The sequence below is a fragment of the Pseudopipra pipra genome, chromosome 25 (genome assembly GCF_036250125.1).
Source record: "Pseudopipra pipra isolate bDixPip1 chromosome 25, bDixPip1.hap1, whole genome shotgun sequence".
Lineage (NCBI taxonomy): Eukaryota > Metazoa > Chordata > Aves > Passeriformes > Pipridae > Pseudopipra > Pseudopipra pipra.
This window is the reverse complement of record NC_087573.1, coordinates 1,322,815-1,349,199: the sequence shown is the minus strand read 5'-3', so window position 1 is coordinate 1,349,199 and position 26,385 is coordinate 1,322,815. Positions and strand designations below refer to the sequence as shown.

Sequence of the window (26,385 nt, the reverse complement as noted above, 5' to 3'; positions counted from 1 at the left end):
GGGAAGCACCAAGCATCGCTGCCCGGGTGCCCAGCGAGCTGCTGCTCAGCTCCCACAGCAGTGCCATGCCCGTGTCACCTCCTCCTCCCACCTCCAAGCTGGCACCTGAGCCCCAGGAGCTGCACAGCCCCTGAAGGGCAGAGATCCGAGCTGGAGGAACCCAGCGCACACAGCCCAGAGCTGGAACGGCTGCCAGGAGAGCCCGGGAAGCCTCTCCCTGCCTGGCATCACCTCCCGGGAAGGGCTCCCTGGCACAGGGACGCCTGAGCAGCCGGCAGTGCCAGCCAGCAGCTCCCTCCTGCCAGCTCCTTCTACCTCATGGCTGCTCCTGGTGAGCCCAAACCTGCCGAGCAGGGGCTCAGGGACACGGGAGAACAGGAGCTTCCCAAGCCTGGCTGGTCCCAGCGCTGGTACCAGAGCTGGCACAGAGCAGGGCAATAAGCAGCAGGAAAGCATCAGGAACACCATCAGGAACCCCTCAGCCTGCCTGGCTGCTCTCCCACCCCAGCACACAACCCCTCCTCTCCCTACTGCCATCCTCTGCCTCATCTCCTTCCCCAGGGAGCTCAGGGAATGCCAGCAGAGATCCTCAGCCAAGTCCTCAAGGTTCTGGATGGGCCACCAACACCCTGTGGGCAACCAGGACTCACCTTCCCCAGCAAGGAGCACCGTGGGCAGCACCACCAGCCACCCTTCCCTCTGATCCTCAATCCCCCCAGCCCACAGCTCCAGCCTGGATCCAGCTGGGGACGAGAGATCTGGAGCCATGTCCAAAAGAGCCAGGGAGCAGAGCCTGGGTGCACAGGGGGCTTTCCTCAGGCAGCACCAGCCCCACCCTGTGGGTGAAGGGGCACAGGGAGGGACCCCCCCACCTCGAGAGCTCACCATACGTGCCCGGGCCACGGGCACTGACACACAACTGCAGCCCACGGGTGTGGGAGCTGCTTGTGGCACACTGGTGGTACTTCCCAGGGAAGGGAGAGAGGCCAAAGGAGGGAAAAGGTGGGTTCAGGGGATCTCCTTACCTTTCTTCACTTTCTTCTCCTCGTCTCCTTCTCCCGCGCCCAAGAGAGTGAAGATGATTCCTGTCTGGGAGTTGATACCCACGGCAGTCACCACCATCCTGCCAGAGCCCTCCATCACGTGGGTACCTGGCACAGCAGGAAGGTCACAGTGAGACAGGTGGGACAGCAGTTCCCATCTCACACAATCACAGGATGGTTTGGGTTGGAAGGGACCTGAAAGCTCATCCCCTTCCACCCCCTGCCACGGGCAGGGACACCTCCCACTAGACCAGGCTGCTCCAAGCCCCGTCCAACCTGGCCTTGGACACCTCCCCAACATCAGGACCCAAGACCAACCATCTCTCCACCCCTGCACCCACCCCACAGGGACCCTCACCTGAGAGCAGCATGGGGTCTTTGTCCATGGATTTCTTGACTTGGTCTGACTCCCCAGTCAGTGAGCTCTCGTCTATTTTCAGGTCATTGCCCTGGATCAGGATCCCGTCCGCTGGCAAGAGATCACCTGGGACAGGAGCACAGAGGGGGATCAGCCTGGTCTGGGCAGCCACTGCTCACCCCTGACTGCCCCACCCCGTGAGGAGGCTTCAAAAGGACTCAAAATTCAGCCCCAGACCAAATCTAGAGGGAGGAGAAGCAGCAGGTGGGTTTTTTAAGATGAGGATTTTACTCAGTCAGACAGTGCTTCCCCATCCAGTTTTAATAAATCAACACCAGATCCTTCCCAAAGCTCCTGACACATCCAAACCATTACAGGATCCCACCTTCCAACCTCCGAGGGGGGAAAAAACCCCATGGGAAAACAAACTCGATGTTGGATCAGTCTCCTTCCTGACAGGAGCTGCATGGGGTGAATATTCCCCCTGGTAAACAAGGAGCAGGACCTAATTTATCCCAAAGGCTGCATCTCCCTGCTGAGGAAATATTCACGGGCATCTCCTGGCTAAGGAAATGTTCAGCAACAAGGACATGGTTGGGAAAACGAACCATTTTTGAGAACAGCAGGTCACTAAAGCAGCCCAGAGCTGTGCACAGAGCCTGGCTTAGCTCTGCCAGCCCAAGCCCAGGCGGGCCAGAGCCAAGGTGAGTGGAGCTCCAGGGAGCATCTCCCATCACCACGGGGGCTGCGAGAGAAAGGAGGAGCCAACACTTCCCCTCAGGGCTGGAAGAGCAGAGGAGGAATTGCTGGGCTCCTGAGGGGGAGGGACAGCCTCCAGCTGGGCTGCTGAGGGGGAGGACACAGCCCAGCCACCCCCGAGGGGCAGGGCAGACCCCCCGACTCACCGTACTTGATCTGCGCGATGTCTCCCACCACGATCTCGGCCACCGGGATCTGGATCACCTGCCCCTTGCGGATCACCGTGAACTTCTGCTCCTGCTCGATGCGGCTCTGGAGGCCCCGGAATTGCTTCTCCTTGCTCCAGTCGTTGAAGGCGGTCACCAGCACCACGATGATCACGGAGAACAGGATGGCTGCCCCCTCGATCCAGCCGGCCTGCGCCTCGCCCTCGTCCTCCACGCCGCCCGTCGACTGCCCACACACTGCCCGGGGGAGAGCTCGTTTGCACACCCAGACGTGTTTGCACACCCAGGCACACTCACTTGCACACCCAGGCATTTATTTGCACACCCAGGCACATTCACTTGCACACCCAGGCACTCACTTGCACACCCAGGCACTCACTTGCACACCCAGGCACACTCACTTGCACACCCAGGCACACTCATTTGCACACCCAGGCACACTCACTTGCACACCCAGGCACACTCACTTGCACACCCAGGCACACTCACTTGCACACCCAGGCACACTCACTTGCACACCCAGGCACACTCATTTGCACACCCAGGCACTCACTTGCACACCCAGGCACTCACTTGCACACCCAGGCACACTCATTTGCACACCCAGGCACACTCATTTGCACACCCAGGCACTCATTTGCACACCCAGGCACTGATTGAACAACCGACACCCGCCCAGAGTCACGCTGAGCCTGGAAAACAGTTACTCCTCCCTCCTCCTCCCTGAGCTGCCTGGGCTTCCCCTGCTCTCAGGAGACGGTTTTTACATCCCTCGAGGAATTTGTTGGGTTTGCTTTTTTTTTTTTTCCCCCCTCTTTTATCACTTTTCCTTTTTGGCAGAAGTTGGGCTGAGCTGGGACAACTGGCTTCTATTTCTATTTCCAGCTGCAGCACCCAGCCCTCCCTGCGCTGCGTGACCCTCGAGTGAGTCACATCTCCCTGTGTCTCACATCTCCCTGCATCTCCAGAGCCCTGTGCCTGCTCGACTCCTCCAACAACACCGAGATCCAGGGCCAGGAGGAGAAACCCACCCAATCCTCAGCCACCCATGGGGTGTCACAGCACTCCCTGGGCAGGGGGACATACCAGGAGACAGAGAGCCTTGTCCCTCCCTCCCCAAAGCAAAAAAGAAGCCCTGTGGGACGTGGGAAGCCACTGGATTAGATGGACCCATTGGATTTGGAACATCTTTTGGGGAGCAGCAAGGAGCAGCTCTGAGCCCGTGGTGCCCAGACAACAGTGCAGGTCCCTGGGGAGGGCCACACCAAAGACCCCAAGGATGGGGAGATGCCACCACCTAAAAAGGGTGAGCAGATGTAGCTCCATCTGCACGAGCTTCCACAGACGTCACCTGTCCCAAATCCCTGCTCCCACAGGGCTGGGCACGGCAGCTCCCGGGAGTCCCCCCCCAAAGCACAGGGACCCCGGGCACTCACGTTCATTGTCCCCACCCGGGGGGTGGTAGAAGGACAGGCCCAAGGAGATTATGGCTGCGATTTCCAAGATGATCAGCGTGACGTCCTGGAGTGCCTCCCACACTAACTGCAGGAACGTCTTGGCCTTTTTGGGAGGAATGAAGTTCTGGCCGAAGACCTGCCGCCTCTTCTCCAGGTCGGTCGGGTTCCCGGACAGGCCTGGAGGGGGGAGAGACAGGGATGAGGGCAAACCCCACGGCTGCCCCACAGCCCCCCAGCAGCACCAGTGCCAGCACAGGGGGCAGGAGGTGCCAGCAGCAGGGAGCCAAGGCAGGGCTTTGCCCCTGTCACCCACGGGGGCCGGGGCGAGCACGCCCAGCCACCCTCCCAGTGCTGCAGCCTCAAGTGCCAGCCGATGCCAGTTGGCACTGGCCAGCTTGTTTACATGCTGCATCAAATTAGCCGTAAATCTGGCACCGGGAGCGGCGCTCGGAGCCGCCGGAGCCACCTGATCCCTGTGTCCTGCCAGCTCCCAGGAGCAGCGGCTGCGGAGAGCGAGCGGGCACAGCAGGAGCGTCTCCGAGCTCAGCTCAGCCCCACGGCCACACCATGGCCACGGCCAAGCTGGTCCTGCCCACAGCTGGTGGAGAAGACAAGGGCTGGTCCTGCTGGAATGGGGTGGTGGGAGAGAGGGAAGGAGCAGGCCAGCCCCGAGCTGGGGTGCTGCTCCCCACGGCTGGGAGCAACCCCTGAGAGAGGAGGGGAGCAGATGGGGGCAAAAGGGGAGCAAAAGGGGAGCAAAAGGGGAGCCTGAGCCCTTTCAGAGCCCTCCCACCCAGGCCATGAGCCAGTGGTGGGAGGCAAAACATGCCCTGGCTGCCCCCCAGTACAGCCACTAAGAGCTGATAGGGTTCCAGGTGAGAGAAGCCCTCCTGCCCAGCACCACCTTAACCGAGCCCCCCATTTCTCCTCCACCTTAAGATGGCCCGTGGGGTTGCTGCCAGCTCCCGGGATGCACCGGGAAGCAGCGTAAGTGGCCCCTGGACACATCCCGGTGCCTGGAGCAGCCTGGCAGCGATGCCCCCCCGGGGGGACCCAGCCCTTGCACTCAGGGGACACCTCCGTGTCATTCCAGGGGACACCTCCCTGCCAACTCCGTGTCATCCCAGGGGACACCCTCCCCGCCAGCTCCGTGCCATTCCAACCAGGAGGAAGCAGCAGGACGAATCCCGTTCCCACACCCCCCCTGCACCCCCCCTCTGCGCCGCGACTCCACCCCAGCTGCAGGGAGGGGACGCGCTGGCAGAGCGGCCCCGCGGCCCCACCCAGCCCTGACGAGGCAGCAGGATCCTGGGATCTCCCGGCCCCAATTCCCGCCCAGCGTCTCCGGCGGAACGGACGGAAAATGTGGCTAAAGTGCCGTGGAGCCAGGGCTGTGCCACGGGCACACACGTGCTGCTCCAGGAGCACACGGCAGGCTGCAGACTTTGGCTCCTCCAAAGCACATCCCACCCACGGGCCTGACCCCAGGGCTGCCCCCCACCCTCCTGGGGGTCAATGTCTGCGCTGACACAGGGAAGGGGGCAAAGAGCAGCAGCAAATCCCCCTGCAGGGCCTGAGGGTCCAGTTATTGGGCTTTGAGTTGGAAATTTTGGGTAGAGGCCACAAGTGACAGCAGAGAACAAACCCCCATAACGGTCACCAGTCCCTGATAATCCTGGGAAAGCTGCTGCTGGGTGGCAAAGCCTTGGCACAAGGAGCCCCCACGCAGGATCCTCACCCTGGATCGGGAAGGAGGCGGCAGCCCCGGGAGCTGCTCCTGCCAGCGGGTGAGTCAGGGCGCTGTGTGCTGGCACTGGGCACCCAGGGACACCGGGGATGCTCCACGGGTGACTCACTGAGCCACCGCCCCGCTGGGGGACAGGGGGATGTGGAGGTGGAAAGCCAGTGCCTGGCAGAGAGACACCCCACTCCATCCCAAAGCCCCTCTGGGAGCAGCCCCAAGGGATTGGGGGCCACTGACAGCTCTTGGGGAGAGAGCCAGAGACCCAGCAGATCCCCATCCTGATGCTGGGGAGACCCTCACTGCACAGTCTGATCCCAAGGGATCAGACACAGCTGCCTCAGGCTTTCACTCTTCCCAAAAATCCCAGCTTGTTGGAAATAACCTTTCTGTGCTCTCTGGGCTCAACAGGATGGGGTTTGGGACAGGCAGCAAAGCTCAGCTGCAGAGCAAGAGGGTGAGGGAGGGATGTGCTGGGGACACGAGATCCAGCACTGACAACCAGTGGCACCCAGGATGGAAGGGCAGCCCTTCACCTCCCCTTGAAAGAGCCTTTGGGGTCTGCTTCCCCCCTCCCCTCTCCTCCCACCCCCAAAGGAGCGTGTTCCCACTTTGGCAGGACCAAACACATTGTTTTGTGACCTGGACTTGGTATTTCCACCGGGACTCCCCCCCCTTCTCTAATGACATCCCGATATTGTCTCCCCTTCCCGGTCCCACTCACAGCTGGAAACGCACTAATCCCCACCTCTCAGCACTAAGAATAACCCACAAGTTTTCAGAGCTGAGGCACAGCCACGTCCCCCACCCCACATCCTGCTCCCAGCTCCAGGTAAACCCTCAGTGCTGTAATCAGGGGGTCTCTCACCCCAGTGCCCCTTTAATGCCAGGGAAGGGGTCCATCACCACACAGAGGCACCCGCAGCTCCCCAAAGCCAGCAGCCTCACTGATAAGGGGGACCCCAAAAGCCAGCCCAGCCCGTGGGAAGGAGAGGTGACATCCTGATACCCTTCCACAAAGCCTCCCAGAGGTGACCTGGCACCCACAGGCGTCACTGCCACCACCACTCCAAACTGGGATGCCCAGAGGCACCAACCAGCTTTTCCCTTGCGATCCCCTCAGATCAGGGGTGACCTGGGTGCCTCTCCCCACACCCCTGGGGGATGTGCTGCCCATCCCTCATCTGAGATGCCTCAAAGAGCTCCAGTCACCTCCCCAGCACCATCCAACCTTTACACTCTCCCTCCCAGCCCTGCCACTGGCTCTCTAAATTATTAAATGGGAAAGGCTGGCACAGAGCAGCGGCTGGGCTGTGGCCGTGAGCCCCCCGTGCCCCTCTGATAGCCCTGAGCTCATCCTGCCTCCGCTCCATCCTCCCAGGGGACGTGGGGCTCCGGGCTACGCCCCGGGGAACCCCCTGGCATGATGCTTCTCTTTCTTCTCCCTCCTTTTCTGCCCTAAATGACCATTTTACGAGACACGAGGGGCGTCTCCCGCGATGGACAGCGGGCACGACGGCGCCGGCTGAGCTCGGCCACGGGCCACGCCTCGGAGCCACCACCCTCCAGAGGTGACAACCCACCTGGCAAGGCCAACGGGGCGGCCACTCACCTTCGACGGGCGACGTCTTGAGCCTCTTGCAGACGTTCTGCACGCCGCCGTAGGAGTCGTTGAGCCGGGCCACCGCCTCGGCGCTCCGCAGCTCCATGAGGTTCCTGAGCTCCACCATGGAGCACCCGAAGTCCCCCTCATGGTTGCCTTCGGCGACCGAGTTGCCGGGGTGGTGGTCGGCCACGTTGTTCGTCATGGTGCCGGTGATGCCGACGCCGGCTCGCGGCTCCCTCGAGGGTCCGGCGGGGGGGGGACGCTCCGTGCGGTCCCTTCCCTGGGGGAGCAGGTGCCTCTAACCGAGCCCAACTTCTCCGGATAGAGGTGTAAACAGGATGTGCATGTTACCGCGGAGGCGACCTTAGCAACGACCAGCGTGCATCTCCTGCAGAAGGAGGAGGGCTCCCTGGATACCACAGCAACTGGAGCTGCGAAAACAAGGGATGGGGGGAAACAGAAACACCGGCGTGAGGGAGGCCCGAGGAGCAGTGCACGGGGTGGGAGAGCGGGGGCGGTGGCACCCCGGGCTGGGCACCTGCCAGGGGTAACGTGGTTTCACCATGATTTTGACCCGAGAGCCCGGGGGTGAGGAGCTGGCCCGGGAGGGAGCTGCAGGCTCGGCGCGGACACGCCGCGGGGAAAACCGGCAGCGCCGGGGCCGGGCAGGAAGGGCGCCCAGGTGGTTCTTCACTCAAACCCAGCTGCCCGGCCCAGAAAAATGTCCCATTCACTCTGGGTTAAAAATACACCTCGGCAGTGGAAAACAGCTGCTTCCTGCGCGGGCAGGCGCCGGGGCCGGAGCGCCGCCCTCCGCCCTGCCAGCAGGTGAGGGAGCATCCCACCCCCATGGACAGGGGTTCACTGCACCCTGCAGGCTTTGAACCAGCTGAGAGACACCACAGGGACCAGGGAAGCCACTAAAATCTGTGAGTTCCTCTAAAACAGGGGCTTTTCCATCAATGACCCTCTCAGAGAAGCCCTCGAAGGCAGCTCTTGGCCTCGGCTCTCAGCACCTGCCAGCCAGTTTACAACCCCCCAGCCCTGCCAGCGAGGACAGAGGAGTCCCAAAAATGCCTGAACCAAGCGCCGTGGCCAGGCAGGCACAGCATCCAGCGGCTCCCACGTTCCCCAGGGATCTGGGGTCCCCCGCTGGCATTCCAGACAGAGAGGATGGGGGCTAGGGACAAGTAGGGACATGGAGGGAGCAGGCAGAGCAGCACAGGCCAGAGGGGAAAAGTGTTGTTTGTCACCCAGGGTGCCCCCCAGCTCTGTACCCAAGCTCCAGTGCCAGCAGCGATGCTCCTGGCACTCCAAAGGCAAAGAGCCTGCAAGGGAGGCTCTTATGCAGAGAAAATGAAGTCTTTCCTAGAGCAATATAAATGAATAACAAAAGGAACGGCCACTACAGCAGCAGCAGCAGCCTGAGACAGGGTCAGGAGGTGGCAGAGCAAGTGAACAGGGAAGAAAAGCAGTCAGACAAGAACAGGAGGAAGGTGGAAGGACATCTATCCCTGCTTCCCAGGGGCACATGGGATGCACTAGCCCTCACAAATCCAACAGGCAGGCACCACACCCTGGGGCTGTCCCAGCTCACCCCACAGCACGGGACCCCAACTGCAGTCACACCAGAGCCCAGAGAGCAAACCTCTCCCTGCCTGGCCCCTGGGAGCAGCTCCCTGACAGCAACACCCAGGGCAGATCTGGGCATTATCAGGACAGAACAGGCACCAGCTGAACCCCAGGGACACCAGCAATGCCACTGCACAGGAGGGTCCTGTTCCCCAGCTGCAGGCACCGGAGGGACTGGGAGCACAAGGAGCTCAGGGATGGGGAGCACTGCGGGTCCAGGGACACCCAAACCTGCACCCTTGGGGCAGAGCACTGCTGCTGCCCCATAAAGCAGAGATCAACTCCAGCATTCCCACCCCAGCATCCCTGCCCATTCCCAGCTCGGTTACCCCACAGCTCCTCGTGGAGCTGAGCTCATCCATCATTTAAAGGCGTGCTGGCTCCCAGCAGCGGGAAGCAGGAGGTGGCAGGCCCAATTAAGCAGACTCCTGCTGATTAAGAGAAAAAAAGATAATTCCCTCACCCCAACACGCTAATTTTTTCCTCTTTCGTAGCAACCAACGTTGTCTGAGGAGAGCTCAGAGGTTAAGAGAAAGACGGTTAATTAATCCTGTAACGGCCTAGTCCATAATTACCCCTGGAGGAGCTCACGGCACCATCAGCACCAGCCCGTGTCCCACCCACGGCTCCGGCCCCAGGACTGGCTCTGCCCCTCAGGAAAGGAAGGGCTGTGGTGGGGGAAAGACTCCTGTGTCTGCTCTGAGCACCCTCCTCCAGCCCATCCGGGGTCACAGACCCATTCCTGGCCTGTCTCTGCCCCATCCCACCAGTCCAGCACAGGCTCCTGCGTTCCTTGGCCAAACTGGGAAGGATCTGTCCGGAGCTGCACTCAGGCTTCCCTAAGAGCCATCATCCTAACGAGCTCCTAATGACTCCAGCAGCGTTCAGCAGGCTGCCCTTCACTCCAATAATTCACTTCCAGAGCCCCCAGGCACTGGAGAGGAACAAGTGCTCCCCGAGGGCCTCCTTGGGAAGAAAACAAGGAGGGGAGCTCGAGCGCCCTGTGCGGACACAGGACCACCCCTGGAGCTGCCACTGGAGCCGTGTCAGCTCCCAAACGACACCCCTGGGCAGGACAAGGGCTGCTGTGGAGTTTGGGATGAGGGGCACGGACTGTCTGGAGCCACGGGCCGGGCTGTGGGCTGGGGGAGGCGCGTGCTCCGGGCAGGAGGGAGCGGCTGGCGAGGAGCGGCAGAGCCGGAGCCGATGCCGGAGCCGATGCCGTGCTGCAGGCGAACCTGCCCGGAATAATAAACGGCTGCATGACACCTCCGTCCTGGCAGGGAGAGCAGCCACGGCCAGAGCCAGCACCAGAGCATCCCCCGTGCCCACCCCGGCCCCTGGCACAGGGAAAGGGACCTGCTGGCACAGGGAAAGGGACCCGCTGGCTTTTAAGCTCGGGAAGAGGAAAGTGCTCAGAGAGGGACAGGAATAATTAAATCAGCTGGACCTGTCACACGTGATGCCTTCAGCCAAGCCATGAGCAGCCTTGCTGCGACACTGGTGGCACCAGGAGCTGGCACATGCCAGCAGCAGCCACCTGGGATGGGGGCAAGGCCATGGATCCTCCTGGGCAAGGCCATGGATCCTCCTGGCTCAGCACATCAGAGCAGACCCCAGCACTGCTCTGTCCTCCCTGCAGATGACCAGAGATGGAGCAAGCCCTGACCAAGCTCAGCTGTTTTTTCCCTTTATCCATGAATGAGGATGAAATCCCTGCCCCAGCTCAGCTCCCCTCCAGCCTGAACATCTCCCACCATCCAGGGCAGAGAGCACCGTGCTGAGGAAGAGCAAGAGCAGCCACCACATCCCCTGCCCAGAGCCACAAACCCCAGCTTGGACAAGCAGGAGCAGGTCCATGAGCAAACAAACCTCAGGTCATGTGGATCACGGTGGATCACCTTCCCCAAGCCACCAGCACCCCAGCCCCACACACTGCCCTTCAGCAGCACCCACCGGGGTTCATCTCCTCTCCCACTTTGGGAATGGGGTGTTGGAAACACTTGGCTGCTGTAGGTTGCCATGGCAAACTCAATGTAAAGCTGTCAGGGATGCTGTTTATGTTGCCAAGTGGGGATGGAAAGAAAAAAAAACCTCAACTCCCCCAAAATTACCCTTCTTGGCTCGGGTTTAAGATTTTTCTCTTTGGGAATTGAAAAGCTGAGCTGCATCCCCAGTGGAATGAGAGAGGCTGCACTGAGCCCCAGAGCACACAGCATGGACAGACCCACTCTCCAGATGGACATGTGGGTTCCAAAAGCCAAACCAGCCAATTAAAGCAGAAAAACGGGCCTAAACCACCTTCCCCTGCCTGCTCTCTGGGATATGTCCCAGGAGAAACTGCACAGCTCCTCTGGCTCACCCTCCCACCTCATGGACCCCACCAGCACTCAGCACCCACCATGGGCTGTTGGGAGCCACAGTCCCACGTGGGAGCAAGGCTGGAAGGCAAAAAGCTGCTGGAATGGCTGCATCTGCTGAGAGCATCACTGGGAGAGACACGTGAGGTGCTGCCATCAGGGGAAGGTGTTTGGGGAGGGGAAGAGACCCCAGCTGCAGTGGGGAGGGACACGCCAGGGGACATGTGGGGCCCCCTGCACTGGGGGGTCTGCGCTGGCACCTCTGCCCAGCACACCTGCGGGGTTTCAACAGGTGAAAACCTCGGACACGCTGCCCTCAAAGGTGTGGGGGGCACGGGGAGGGCATGACCCCTACCCCCGGTGCCTGCTGGGGCTGAGTCAGGTCCATCTCCCACGGTGGAGGGACATGGACACGTGGAGCAGACGGTCAGACCAAGGCAACACCAACTCCTGGGGGATTTTGAGGGCCCCCCACCTCCCAGCCGGTGCCACAGCGGAGCCCCCACCTCTCCCCGGGAAACAGGGGGGCCCCAGCACCCCAAGGGCCAGGGCAGGGCCCCTCCCCTGCACACTCACCAAATCGCAATGTGCAGATGGCAGCCTCTCCTCGCTGCCTGTTCCCAGCAACACCCCTGGCAGGGGAAGCCTTCCCTCCTTAACCCTTCCCGTGCCAGGCGCCCCAGGAGGGCACCCAGAGGGGACCCCGGGGTGCTGTCACCTCCTGCGGTGGCAGGAGCCACCAGAGCGACTCACCATGACAAACCACATGATCTGCAGGGGCAGGGCTGGCTCCAGGGGCGCGGGGGCCACCCCAGGCAGGATTGTCACCCTCGGGGCCCAAGAGCTTCCCCGGCAGCCACCAAGGGAGGAGGCGCAGGATCGCAGAGGTCAGAGAGGGCAGCCAAGGTCACGGTGCCGGAAACTGGTCCTGCAGCCCAACCCCCCCATGGCAAAGGCACAGGGGCACCAGGCCAGGCCCCAACACCCCGGACAGACCCCTGCAGGCACGAGCTCCACTCACAGCCCCCTGCGACAGCACCAGCGTGGGAGCAGGAGCTGTCCCCCCTTCCCCAGTCACACCAGCGTTGCCCCTCCCTGCTCCTTCCCCTGGGCTCTGGGTGCCGAAACCAGGCAGGGTCCCCGCTCAGGGCTCCCCGGGGCAGCACCTGTGGCACCCACAGGACGTTCCCTCCTCCCACTGCAGTATCCGCTTCCTCCGCAGAGCGCGCCCGCCATGGGAGGGGACGGTGGCACCTCCCTCCCCAGTGGGGCCACCCCAGCACCCGACAGCGGGAAACCCCCCAGCGACACCCGCCCCACACGTGGGACACGTGGGAAAACACAAGAGCCAAACGCCTGGGATGGGGCGCTGCAATAACTGCAAGAAGCCCTCGTTTTTCAGTCGCGGTGCGGAGAGGGAAGAAGCTCCCGGCCTTCATCCTGCAAGAGTGGGGGGACTGATGTGCCCCCCGTGCCAGGGCACCACAGCTGGAAAAGGGCCAGCAAAACGCCCAGGAAGTGCTGGGGCCGTGCAGAGCTCAGCGGCAGCGATGCCGTGCCAGGGAAACCGAGCCACGGAGCAGTGCCCTGGTCTGCGAGCACGGGGCTGATGCTGCAGCCCAGGAGCACCAACCCCAGCGGAAATCTGTGGTGAGACCAGAAGGAGCTCCAGGCTTCTCCTACGCCAGCCCACCAGCAGCCCCCCAGGGCCGGCAGCATCTCCTCCTCCTGCATCCCCGCGGTTCCCACCGGCGCAGCGGCAGCTCCGAGTTAAAATTCCCCAACTCCCACACGGTGCCGACTCCTCCTCACCTCGCCCGTCTGCGAGCTGGTCTGCGAGCTGGGACACCGGAGGTGCCAGCGGGGTGGGAAGGGGAGGGGACACCACACCGAAACCACCCGGGTACCATAGGCAGCAATGGAACTGCTGCTCGGGGTGCCACGTGCTGCCAGAGGCGCGGGAAGGAGCCGCTGGCCCGGGATGTCACCGCCACCAACCCCAGCTCCCCATCACCAGCCCCAGCTCCCCATCACCAACCCCAGCTCCCCATCACCAGCCCCAGCTCCCCATCACCAGCCCCAGCTCCCCATCACCAGCCCCAGCTCCCCGTCACCAACCCCAGCTCCCCGTCACCAGCCCCAGCTCCCCATCACCAACCCCAGCTCCCCGTCACCAGCCCCAGCTCCCCGTCACCAACCCCAGCTCCCCGTCACCAACCCCAGCTCCCCGTCACCAGCCCCAGCTCCCCGTCACCAGCCCCAGCTCCCCGTCACCAACCTCAGCTCTCCATCACCAGCCCCAGCTCCCCATCACCAACTCCAGCTCCCTGGCACCAGCCCCAGCTCCCCGGCACCAGCCCCAGCTCCCCGGCACCAGCCCCAGCTCCCCGGCGGAGCAGAGCATGAATCGCGGCAGCCCACGGGTGGCACAGCCCGTAGTATTTCTCCCACACGCTGTGCCAGGCACACGCTTCCCGCTGCCGGAGCGGGGCGAGCGCCCGCCCGGTGCCAGGAGCGCAGCCGGCGCTTCCCTCGTGCGCGGCCACCGCCGGCACGTGCGCCCGGGGGCTGCCACGTGCAGGGCACGAGGCAGGGGACCCTGTCCCCAGACAGGCTGTCACCTCCCTGGCCCGGTTTGGACGCTCATCCCCGCGCAGGTGCGGACACCAGGGATGGGGGAGCAACCGGAGCGTCGTCACATCATCACACCATCCTCCTCCTCCTCCTCTCCTGCCAGGCTGTAGGACCAAAAGGTCATATGGCACCTCTGAGCCACGCACCAGGGCCAAGGTCATGGGGAAACCACAAGGAAAAGGCAGGAAGAGGCGGCCTTCCCCAAAAAATGCATCCCTTCGCCGGCCATTCCGCAGGGAACACGAGCGGCTGCCACCAGCCCACTAATTACAGCTGCCTTGGCTCTGTTTTTTCACTCCTATTTTGCCTCCCGTTAATGAAGGCTGAAAAACTGCCGGGTTTTTGCATACCCAAGGCAGCAATTAGCAGCAGAAAAGGGCAGGGAAGAGGCTGGAGGCAGGAGAGCACCATGGATGCCGGGATCCCTGACGAGGCTCCCCAAAATCTGCCGCCCCGAGCCTCAAAACCTGCCGTCCCAAACCTCAAAACCTGCTGCCCCGAGCCCAGGGGCCACAACGGCCCCGGCTGCTGCTGTCCAAGCCCCTGCACGGCACATCCACGTGCCAAAGGCTCCAGCAGCTGTGCTCCAGCTCAGTGCTGGGGCTCAGGAATCCACCCTCGCCCCCGGCCGGGCTTCCCCGCGCCCCAGGGTGCAGCGGCCCAGGAATTTCAGGGGGGGTTGGAAGAAAAGGAAAAGCAGGGAGTCTCCAGGCGAGCTGTCAAGGGGAATGTTTCCATCTAAGGCCTTGGTATTTCTCTCCCCGGGCGCCTGCACTAAATCAGCCCAGCTCCTCTCATTATTCTTTTGTGCTTTACAAGGTAGCACAGCCGGTGGAGGAATGCAGGAGTGTGGGGAGCAAATCCGGCCTGTCCTGCTCCAGCAAATACCTGCAGCCCCCCAGCCTTCGGAGGGGCACAGCATCCCCTCCTGCCCTGCTACACCAGCACCAGGCAGAGGCACCTGGTACCTGGGGAGGGGGCACATGGCAGAGCCCAGGATGCCCGGTGCTGCCAGACTGGGATTGCCCTGGATCCCAGTATGAGACTTTGTCCACTCCTTCTCACAGCCCCCCCAGGATGGACACTGCCATGGTCACATCCCAGCCCTGCGCTCAGACCAACCCGGATCCTCCCAGTTCCTGGCACACCTGGACGCCCCCCGGTCCCAGCACCTGTGGCAGAAGGGAGATGACACCAACAATCCCACCAGGATGGGCAGCTGGGGGTCCTATTCCCAGGCAGACACTCCATCCCCCTCAGTACATGGATGCTGGGACTCCCCTAGTGCAGCAGAAGTGCTGGTGCCCAGAGCAAGGCTGGGAGCAGCATCCAGGCAGCTGGAGGAGAGGGCACAGGCCACGGGGCCACCGGGCCAGGATCCAAAGCAAGGATGGCGCAGAGGGCAGGACGGGAGGAGCCCGGAGCTCTGCCTCGAGGGACGGGCTCTCTCTGCTCCACAGACCTCTGGAGCCATTCCTGGGGCAGAGGCACAGCCAGAGGACACTGGGACTTTGGCAGGAGCTCGGGCAGAGCAGAGCCTGACCCAGCTCACCCCCAGCCCTCACTGCCAGCCTCAGGGAGAGGCAGGGATGCTCCAGGCAGCTCAGCCATTCCCACCTCTCCCGTGGGATCCCCATGGGATGGAGCAGCCCCCAAGCAGCGGGTGCAGTTGGTCTCTGACTCAACTCCCCACACGTCCCTCTGCCCTACACAGCTGGGGAAACTGAGGCAGCCACACACCTGAGCACAGCAGCATCCCTCTCCCAGCCCCAAACAGGGGGAAAATCCCAGCAATCCCGACTCCCACCTTTCTACAACTCATTCAAAAAGCAGAGGAGCAGCTTAGCTTAAAATCAAGCAAAAACCAGCAGGTAAGTACTGATCCAGAGCAGCACAGGGGATTTCACAGGCAAAACAACACCCAGGGAACGGGAGAGCCACCGGCCAGGACACAGGGGCACAGCCACGGTATTTTTAGCAGGATTACACAGGGACAGGGGATTCCTACCCTGAAAATCCCTGGGGGCTTAAAATAGGCCCCGTCACTTCCTCCCAGCAGCAGCCGGGAGAAGCATCTGCTTCTCCTGGAAGTCAGGAGGAGGAGAGGTTGAGCCCTTGGGGTGCCACAGGGCACCCTGAGGCACCTGGGTGAGCACAGCACTCACCTTGTCAACGAGCTGCTTCCTCCTCCTCCCGGCTCAGCGAGGAGAAGAGTCCCGAGCAAAAACCGAAAGAGCAGCAATCACAGCCAGACACTCCTCGGGGTCACAGTGGGGCAACTGAGGCAGGAGCCAGGGAGCTGGTTTGACCCCACGGGGGCTCCTGGGCTGCAGGAGAGCAGGGGCTCCCCCAGAGCTGGGATTGCACCAGGGGAACCCCGGGGAGTCCCCTCTGCAGCCCCCGGGGTGGGCTGGGACAGCAGGAGGGGTGATCCAACGCTCAGATCCCGATCCCGAGGCTGGAAGCAGCCCTGGGGGACACGGGGACGGGCTGGGGACAGGAATGCCCCTCCTGCCACCTCCCCACGTGGGCCAGGGGGACGGGGTGGGTGCCCCTGGTCCGGTACCCGTCTGTGCTCCGAGGGCTCCCGCGCAGTCCCGCTCCGGATCACATCCCCTTCCGACGCCGGGCAACTCCTCCGATCCCGACTAGCTCGTGTCCCTCCCGCCAGACCGCTCCGGCAGCACATCCATATTTTTCCATTGAAAAGTCCAAGCAGAGAGAGGGAGAGAGAGGGGATTTTTCCAGGCGAAAGGGAAGAGTCAGCAACAAGGTGGTGGTGGTGGGGCAGGGCGGGAGGCTCCGAGCCCCCTCCCCGCCCCGAAGGGTTAAAAAATAAAGTCGGGAAAAGTGTGTCCGCGATAGGAAAAACACACGCGCTCCCAGGGAGAGCGCGCCGGCTGCTCCCGTTTCCCTTCCCGACATGCCCCGCTCCTGGGAAAGTGTAGGCTGTTTTCCATATATAACTGCAAACTGTTCCATGCAGTAAGAAGTCTAATTAAAGGGAGGGAGGGAGAGCGGGAGAGACGCAGGAGAGCGAGAGGCAATATTTATACGAGGGAAGAAAAGCTGCATCGCCGGGCACCGGATCAGACCCTCGCGGAGCAGAGCCCGGGATATCACCGGGAGATCAAACCCGGGCAGAAGAGGCAAATCAGAGCCTGGAAAATATGTAGCAGTAAATAGGAGGACAGAGCCAGATGGGCCAGGAGAGCACAGGGGAAGGAAAAGCTCCTCTGAGGCAGTTGCTGGGATGAGGCCAAGTGCTGTGGGAGGGGGCACACACACACCCCCAGCCCCCTGGGAGCCTCCCGGGGTCCCCACTCCTTGTCCCCCTCGGCAGGAGAACCAAGTATTTAAGAAAACAGCAGGAATCTGCCCGAAAAATAAATATGAAAGTAAAACCACACAGACAGGAACAGGGCAGGGGGGGTGTGAAATGCCAGAAGAGCGGCACGCTGTGGGACGCCGTGGTGGGTGGGGGAGGCTGCAAGGACACCCATCCACACTCAAAGGGTGACCCACATAGTCCTCACCCCACTTAGAAACACCAGCCTTGCCTCTCCCACCCGCCCTCAGCTGCATCTCACCACCCCAATGCTTTGGGGGCACCCCCTTCCCACCATCCCAGCCCAGGCAGGGCAGGAGGGGTCCAGGGCCACCGGAAAAAACCCAGATCTGCTCTTCAGAGCCTCACTGTTCTTCCCACCACCTCCAGCCACAGCCCCGAGGTGATCCAGAGCAGCCAACACATTCCCAGTTATAGGGGCCTGTGCCTACCCTGGGTGCCAGTGCATTTTAAACCCATCAATGTGCTTTAATCAAGTGCTGATCTATCTAAAAGTCGTCCTATCTGGGCTGAGCATCAGGGAGAGGCTGGTGACAACAGCACCATCCTCCTCCTCCTCACAGGCACCGTGTGCTCCGTTCCCAGCTGGCTGGGACTGTCCCCTCCCCAAAACAGACCTGACCCACTGCTCCAGCGACGGAGCCACTGTGTGCTGGGCACTGCCATTCCCAGTACCACCATTCCCAGCACTGCCATTCCCAGCACCGCCATTCCCAGCATTGCCATTCCCAGTACCGCCATTCCCAGCACCGCCATTCCCAGCACTGCCACTCCCAGCCCCATCCCCACCTCCACACACACGTGCCCCGGTGTCCCAGGTGCTCAGCCCCGTCCTGACCTGCCATCCTGTTTATGCAGCGTTGTCTCCAACGCCTCCGTGCTCCCAGAGGCTCCCAGCTGCACCAGTAAACCAGGGAAACTGGGATATCCCCTTTCCTCAAGTGCCAGCATGCAGCTGCTGGCACTGCTCCCCCCTCCTGCGTCCCTGCAGGTGGGATGGTGCCTCCCTGCCCCTCTGGCGCTGACCCAGCCCAGGCTCTGCCACCACACGTGTCCTCTGCGCCAGAAATCACAGCTCAGGGTGCTGCAGGTCGTCCCCCCACCACCAAAGAACCCACTGCTGAAGCTGCAACAGAGCTGAGAGTCAGAATCACAGGATCTCAGAATGGTTTGGGTGTGAAGGGAACTTAAAGCCCATCCAGTTCCACCCCCTGCCGTGGGCAGGGACACCTTTCACTAGCCCAGGTTGCTCCGAGCCCCGTCCAACCTGGCCCTGAATTTCAAGCTCTACTTCAAACTGCAGAGACAGGACAAGACACAACAGGGGCAAGGACAGGGTGCTGGGGGGGGGTTCCCACTGCCCAGCACCCCCCAGCCCAACAAGCAATGCCCCCCAAAGCTCTGCAGGCTCTGCCCAGCCTCCAAACAAGAGGAACAAACCAGCCCCGGGGTCAGCCGAGGTGACAGCTGGACACCGGCCACTTTGTCCTGGCCGGACCTGGAGCCGCAGGAGCCACGGGAGGCTTTGGCACAGCCCCTGCCTATCCCAGGCACTTACCCAGGTGGGTCCCTAAGCACCAGCACTAATCCAGGGATAATTGCAGCTTTAACAGCGATAGGGCCCAGATTAGCAGCGCAATCCGGGTGTTAGGGGTGCTGTGCTGGCAGGAAGCAGACTGAGCAAGGGCGATCCACAGGGAATACGGCGAGTGGCCGGCACCCAACCCAGCTGCCAGGACACCAGAGCCCAGCACGGGGTGGTACCAGGGGATGGAGGCAGAAGGGTTGCCCGTGGCTGGGCGTCGTTGATTCCTGCTCCCCATCCGGCTGGAAAAATGCAAAACCCACCCAGGGCCTGGGGCTTGCATGGGCAGGATTCCCCCTCCTGCCCCGGGTATCCTACCCAGGATTGTTCCACATGCTGGAATCCCCTCCACTCCCAAGGCTCTGGCTGCTCTTCTCTGCCCTCTCACCTTCCCAGCTGCCTGCAGTATCGGGGTCCTTCCTCACCCCCTCCATCAGCCTTTTGCTCCATCCTTGGAGCCCAGGCAGGGGTTGGACAGGTGGGTTTGCTCTCTGCATAACAAGGATAGTGGGAATGCAAAGAGCAGGGCACACTGCCAGGGCAGCCGCTGGTTTGGGGTCCCACAGCACCATTTGGGGTCCCCCAGAACCACCTGGACTTGTTCTGTTCCCTGCTCCCACACAGCCCCTCAAGGGGAAGCAGCCAGACAGAGTCCCAGGCAAGGAGACTGAGATTCAGGGAAGCTCTGTGCCAGCTTTCCTGGGTCCCTTCCCTGCAATCCTCTTCCCAAAGGATCACTCCAGCAGGGCTGGAGCACAGCGAGGTCTGGGGGCTGAGGAACAGCGAGGCCAGTCTGCACACACAGCTGTGTCTGGGGGAGCGGGAGGAGGAAGGGAGGATCCCTCATTGTCCTTTCCAAAGGGAAAAGGGACAGTCCCCCGCACGGAGGTGCCAGGCAGGGCAGGAAGCACTTCCAGCCTCCTTGCTCCAGGCTGTGTCTGCCCTCGGAGAGGCACACACAGCACAGGTCCCCCCGCGCGGCACAAACTCCATCTGCAACAGCTTCCCAGCATTCGATGCACTTCACGTTCAACTGCAGGAGCCAGAGGATCCCCCGGCTGCTGACCTGCACAGAAACACCCAGCTGCTGCAGGGGAGGGATGGAGAAGGAGGAGGAAGGGCCATTCCTGCACCGAGCTCCGGGTGCGTGCCCGAGCGGGCGCCCAGCGAGGTGAGACCGGGCACGCAGACAACATCCACAGATGGGCAGAGACGGGAAGAGTGGGAAAACAATGCCAAGAAGGGAAGCAGTGAATGGAAAGAGATGAAAGGCAGCGGGTCAGGAGCTAGAACAACAGAATTCAGCTGCAGACACAGAGCTGGAGCACGGTGTGGAAGGATTTTGGCTCACCAGGGCCTGGCCCAGGGCTGCACCCAGCCCTGGAGTATCCACTGGACACCAAGCCAGCCACCACTCCCTCACCCCTGGATGCACCTCTCCCAAAACAGGCACCTACGGAGCAACACCTCAGCACCCTGACCCACAGCTCCAGCCTTCCCCCAGGAGGCTTCCCCCAGGAGGCAAAGCAGCCTCCTCTGCGAGCCCCAGTCGGCTGCGTTTGGCACCCAGCACACACTGAGGAATCCAAGCTGCCCCTGGGAAGAGCAGCCCGTGGATTGAACACCCCAAGGAGCACCCAGGCTGGCTCCCAGGGGCACAGCACACCCCGGGGACGCCGAGGCAGGGAGCAGGAGGAGGTTATCCAGCTGGTTTTCCCCCACGGGGAGGCGAGAGGGGCCTGGCTGTTTGCTTTCTCCTTCCCCCAGGAGATCTCCTGCTGACTCGGGAAACACCCTCGGGTGCAGCTCTGCGGGGAGGAGACGCTTCCCAGACACAGGCAGAGGCAGCAGCTTCAGTCCTTCCCTTCAGTTTTGGCCAGTCCAGTTGGGGTCAGATTTAAGAGCAATTCGTCACTTGGGAAATAACACCACTCCAGGCCTCCTCCCTCAAATAAACCTCAAAAGACATCATTTAGGCGAGCTTAATTTGGACAACTAAAAATAGCCAGCACTAGTCACACTGGAAAATGCAGGCTGTGGAGCTTCACCCTTTCACAGCTCCAGCTGGGACACGGGGGTTTCTGGCCCCCAGTTCCACAGAAGTGTCCCTAGGGAGGAGCACAGCCTCGCTCCCACAGGGAATCAGTGGGTACAACAGGACCCAACAAGGACCCACCCCAGCGCCCTGCACGGCTGCTCCGATGAAAGTTTTGGGTCCCCACACTTTCCCAGGCAGGATGCAGTGACTCACAGCCACGTCTGCACCAGGACACCCAGGAAAGATCAGCCACGCTTGCAGCTCCTCCCAGCCCAGCCAAGTTTCTGGTCCCAGCTCCCTGCAGCTGATTCAGCCCCGCGGCCCCAGGCAGAGGCAGCCAGGCCTGTGCCACTCGGGATAAATCCCCACCACCGAGCGATGCGGGCTGGCATTCCAGCTTCCCTCCCACTCCACAGCAGCGGGGCTGCCTCAGGCACTGCGACCCTCACCAGGCACAGTCCCAGCCTTGCTCCAGCCCATCCCACCGGCAGCTCGGGCTCCTCCACCTCCTCCACCGCCAGCCTGGCATTGCCAGCTGTCGGCATCACCAAACAGCCTCCAGCAGAGCCACAAATCCAGCCTGCCCTCATTTCCCTGCAATCCCCCTCCTTGCACCAATCTCTCCCTCCTTGCACTAATCCCTCCCTGTTCCAGAGGCAGGAATAATATTTAACTCAGGTTCAGGCTGGAGCACGAGCTCCCTCCCAGCCCCGGGTCACCCCCGGGCTGTCCCCACCGCCGAGGCCGTGCTGGATCCGAGCTCCCGGCACAGCCACGTGCCCGTGGCAGAGCCCGGCTCCGGCAGGAAGCCCCCCTGGAGCGGGCAGCCCTGGGAAGCCCGGGAAGCTCGTGCTGCCGGCTGCCAGCTGCAGCGATCTGTCACCCAGGGATTTGTATGCAGCCGGCGCGCGGGACCGGCAGACGGGGCTGGGCTGTCCAGGTGCCACGCGGCTCCCCGAGCAAACCAGACACCCTGCCCTGGATTCCACAGCCAGCAGATCCCACCTGGAGCCGCCCACGTCCCCTGGGATACACCCCAGCTCAGCCCCATGAGAGGGTGGGGGTTTCAGCCCCTGCAGAGCAGGGATGAGAGGGGACGATGCTCAAGGACTGAGCCATCTTCTCGCTCATCCCTGTGTCCCTTGGCTGCCTGTCCCTTGGCACGAGCAGGAAAAGCAGTTTTCCCACTGCCAGCTACAGAGCATCCGTGCAGCCTGGGATCTGCCCTCAGCAGTGCTCGAGCAACCCGGGGTTATTTTTAAGTGGCTGGTGAGAAGGTGGGAAGGGAGATGAAGAGCTGGAATGCCGCGATGCTGTGCCACTAAGCCTCTGGAAAGGCTGGAGCACAGAGAGCAGAAGCATCAGCGTTTCCAAGCAGGAACAAAAGGCGAGAAGCGAAAAGCCCAGGGCATTCCGTGGGGCTGGCTGGAGCCGTCGGCACCTCCCGGGCGAGCGAGGGGTGGCAAAGGGACAGTAAAGCTCCAGCTGCTGCAGCAGGGTCCTTAATTAGCATCTTGGGAATCGGCGCTGAAAATCAGACACCTTCTGCCCGAAATCCGAGCCCAGACTTGAAAATCTGATCCTTGGATCCGATGCTCAAAGAGCAAAGGTCACGTCAAATCCCAGACAGGCCCTGCCACTGTTCTGCAGAGCTGAGCCCCCCCCGTGGTCCCCTGTGCCCAGCTTTGCCCCCTGCCCACCCCCGGCCCCCCCAGGCTGGGCAGAGGCAGCACCGAGAGGGCCGGCGGCTTATTTTTAGCCCGGGGAAGGCAGGAGCTGGGAGCTGCCATCCCAGCTCTTGCCCTTGGCATGGGACACGCTGCTTTCACTGCTGCAGCGAGTGCCTCGGGCCTCAGCCCGCCCCGCTGCCCCCCAGGCTCCGCAGCGCTGGCTGCACCCCCCCCCGGCTGGCATCACCTCCCCTGGCACCAATCCTTCCCCCAGGGAGGAGGAGGAGGAGGAGGATGCTCAGCCCAGGAGCCGGCGGCTGCCGCGGCCCCGCGGCAGAAGGATCGGGGATTATTTACAGCTCCTTAACGGAGCGCGGCGAGTCAGGCAGGGCTGAGTTAGGCAGGGCTCAGTTAGGCAGGGCTGAGTTAGGCAGGGCTGACCTTTCGGCGCTGGAGACAAAGGGAGGTGTCAGCGGCGCGGGATCGCTGCTGCGGGACCCTCCCCAGCCCGCCGGGACGGGGCGGGAGGCCGGACCCTGGCGGGGGGCTCGGGAGCGGCGGGGCCGGCCAAGGCCACGGAGAGCCAAGCGCGCCGGGATCCCAGCCTGGGAAAAGGAGGGATCGGATTCCTCCCTGCGCGGCCCCGCCGGACAAACTCTTCCGGGTGGGGACTCCTACGCGCCGCTCCCTGCCCTGGCACACCCGCGGCTCGCCGCTTCCCACAGCCCCCGGCCGCTCCGGCGGCAGGAAAACACCGGGATACGGCACCAAATGAAAGCAGAGGGGGCTGGAGACTCGCCCCCGGCACCCCCGAGGCTGCGCTCGGCTCCTCTGCCGGCTCAGCCCAGCTGCCGACTCATCCCTGCCATGGAAGCGGAGAGGGAAAAGTTTCCCCGTCAGCACAAACCACCGACAACTGGCCAAACCTTGGGCTTGGCTTTTCTGCTGCCCTGGCCAGGAGTTCACCCTGCGGGGAGCCGCCAGGTCCCGGCCCGGGGGGTGCAGGGGATGGGCCCACACCCTGCATTAGGGGACTGGGGTGTCCCCAGGGGCTCCCCCAGACCCTCCTGCTGCAGGGAAGGAAGGGCCTGCCGAGACCAGGAGCTCTGCCCCTTGGCACTGCCCAACGGGAGATCCTTCCCATGCCCCTTCCCTCACTCCAAAGAGATCTAGCTGCGGGATTTGGGCAGAGGAACACGTGCAGGGCTGGTGTCATGGCTTTGTGTCCCCTCCCCAGCATGGACTCTCCTGGTTCTTACAGTGTTTAGGACTGGATGCCATCATCCAGAAGCCCAGACATCCCAGGGAAGCAGCCCAGGAGTACCTGGTATCCCACCAGGCTCCCCACATCCCTCACCACCTTCCTGGGCAGCAGTGACCCGTCCCCCCTTGCCAGCCCCTCGCTCCCTGCTGAGGTGGTACAGGCAGAGGGATTCTCCTGTCCAGGATTCCCACAGCCCCAATTCCTGACCCTCCCCGGGGCACATCGCTGTGCATCAGCTTCCCACATTTAAATCCAAGACCTCTCCCAGAAGCTCACAAATGCAGGAGGACAGGGAACTCATCTGTTACTCACAGAGAGCTCTCCCAGGATTTAAGTTGCTTAATTAGTGCTTTAAGAGAGTCACCAGCCGAGTGGGTGACACCCCAGCGGGATGTCATGTGCTCCACAGGGCTCAAGCTTCGCTTTCCTCCTCTCCTACCCAGGGTTATCTCATTTTTTTTTTTCCCTTTCCATTTTCTAATGAATAAACAGAGGGGCAGGTTTTATAAGTCCATGGAAACTCTATTATCCCTCCGCATTAAAGCCAAAAGCAACTAATTAAAACATCAAAGTCAGAGGTTTCATTAGTTTGGCCTCGGCGCTGGCAGGAGGTGACAGGGAACGAACGTGGCTCCCACAGCCAACTGCTCCGAGGGACCCCAAGGCTGGACCCGCACCCTGAAACATGTTCCCTGTCCAGTGCCACCCTTTCCCATCAAAGCTGCTTCCCCCAAAAACATCTCCATCACCTGCACCATGAGATGGGTCTTTATTCCCACCCCGCACAACACCAGGGTGAGAGGGATGGGGTCAAATTTCCAGCTCACCCTCACCAATCTATTTCCTCCTCTGCACACAGGATCCCCACCTACATGACACCTCTGCCTCCATCCACCCTGAGCAGGAATGCTCCAGGCAGCCAGCAGGCATCCAACAGCATCCCTCACCCTGCCAGGGTCCACTCCCAGCAGTCACCAGCAAACCACAGGAATTGGGGAACACCAAGGAGGAGTCACCTCTTTGTGCTGCAGAGGCCACCTCCCCATCCAAGGACCTGCATCCCATTGCCACGGTCACACTGAGCATCAGCCACCTCCCCATCCAAGGATCCACATCCCTTGCCATGGTCACACCGAATATTGGTCCCTCCCCATCCAAGGACCTTCATCCCATTGCCACGGTCACACCGAGCATCGCCACATCCCTCCCCGGGCTCCTGGTCCCTGCCACAGCTGCACTCGGAGCCAAGCGGGATCCCCGGGGCTTTAACCCAGGTTTTCCTCCGGCTCCTTTCCCAAGCACAGCCCAGCCGTCCCCGGCGGGGAGGAGCCGTGGGCGAGGAGGAAGCCAGAGCTGCCAGCCCTTCCCTGGGCCCTGCGCGAGGAGCAGCGGATACGGGGAGCAGCAGCAGCAGCAAACAGGCGGCGGCAGCGAGTCCCCGCTGCAGAGATTTGGGTCCCCCCAGTCCCTGCAGGCTCCATCCTGTGCTGCTGGAACAGGCGCGTGCGACCACTGCGGGAAAACTCCGCTCGTGGCCTAGCGGGGAGGAGAAACAGGAAAAGGGGAAAAAAAACCAACCCCAGAGAGGAGCAGGGAGCGCGCAGAGAATCCGCAGCCCCGGCGAGGGGCAGCCACGGAAGGAGCAGGCTCGTCTCCCTGGGCAGGCAGGGGAGGAGCAGGCTCGTCTCCCAGGGCAGGGAGCCTTGGGGACAAGGGGAAACTCCAGGCTCAGCTCCACCCCGGCGCTTTCGACTGCAAAACAATAGTGGAGAGGAGCAGCCGTCCCTCCCTGCTCTTACTCATCCTGCCCAAGGACCTGTGCCACCCTTCGGCTCAGCCCTCCCTGCCCCTCCTCTGCCCGGGGGCTCCGGCATGGCGGGTCCCGGCTCCAGAGGCGCAGGCGACGGCAACAGATCCCCCGGGAACGGATCCGGACCCACGGCACGCGAGCGGCGAGCCGGCAGCGCAGGGAATTCCCTCCGTCATCATCTCAGCCGAAAAAAAAAAAAACCAACACCCAACAACACCCTTCGCCCTCTCCAGCCTCTACCTGCAGCGCTCGCACCACTTCCCAGCGCCAGCAATCCCCTTTCCAGCCGGGAAGGAGCCGAGGCTTCGCGCAGGGCTCGCACGGGGCTGCTCCCAGCGCAGCCCCCGCGGGATGGGGATGGAGCCTGAACCCCGAGGGGCCGCTCTGGGGGTCGGGGAAGCTCTGCCTCCGTGCCCTGGGAGCTTCCCAGCTCCACCTGCCCCATCCCAGCAGTGGCACCTCCATATCCGAGTGCATCCAGCCTGGCCGTGGGGAGTCACAGGACACGCAGGGGTTGAGAGGCCTCCAAGACCACCCAGCCCGCACCATTCAGCCCGGGAGGGCCCTCACTGCCCTGACACGAGGGGCACCCCCTGACCCAGCACCCAGCCCAGCCACCCCAGGGGCTGGAGGGGATTTCCCGGGGAGGGTCATCCAAGGGGGCAGCCGGGGAGGGATCCCCGCGGCGCGGCGGGGTGGGCCGGCGGAGCGCGGGGGCGTCAGCTTCTCTCGCTCATGATTTAATAATTTAGGTGCGTTTCAGTGCTCAGGGAAGCGAAAGATTGAGGGCAGTGTCTGGAGCCTGGCAGGGCGCAGGCAGCGGCACAGCCCACGGCCGTGGCATCGCGCCCCTCCGGAGTGGGGGCACAGCTCGGTGTCCCCCAGCCCCAGGACGGCTCTGGATGCCCCGTG

General features: G+C 62.5%; 1 protein-coding gene across 7 annotated transcripts in view; it reads right to left on the bottom strand.

The window, feature by feature from the left end:
* ATP2B4 (ATPase plasma membrane Ca2+ transporting 4) overlaps positions 1–26,385 on the bottom strand; it is a 48,690-nt gene that overhangs the window by 20,845 nt on the left and 1,460 nt on the right. For 6 of the 7 annotated variants that reach the window (XM_064636145.1, XM_064636148.1, XM_064636142.1 and 3 more), the window contains exons 2-6: positions 7,138–7,562; positions 3,764–3,961; positions 2,307–2,564; positions 1,402–1,527; positions 1,026–1,151 (exon numbers count right to left, since the gene is read on the bottom strand). In XM_064636145.1, coding sequence (XP_064492215.1) covers positions 1,026–1,151; positions 1,402–1,527; positions 2,307–2,564; positions 3,764–3,961; positions 7,138–7,333 — 904 coding nt within the window. In that variant the 5' untranslated portion in view covers positions 7,334–7,562. Of the gene's footprint in view, positions 1–1,025; positions 1,152–1,401; positions 1,528–2,306; positions 2,565–3,763; positions 3,962–7,137; positions 7,563–16,323; positions 16,348–26,385 lie in introns of those variants that run through there. The other variant, XM_064636143.1, reaches the window with a different exon arrangement.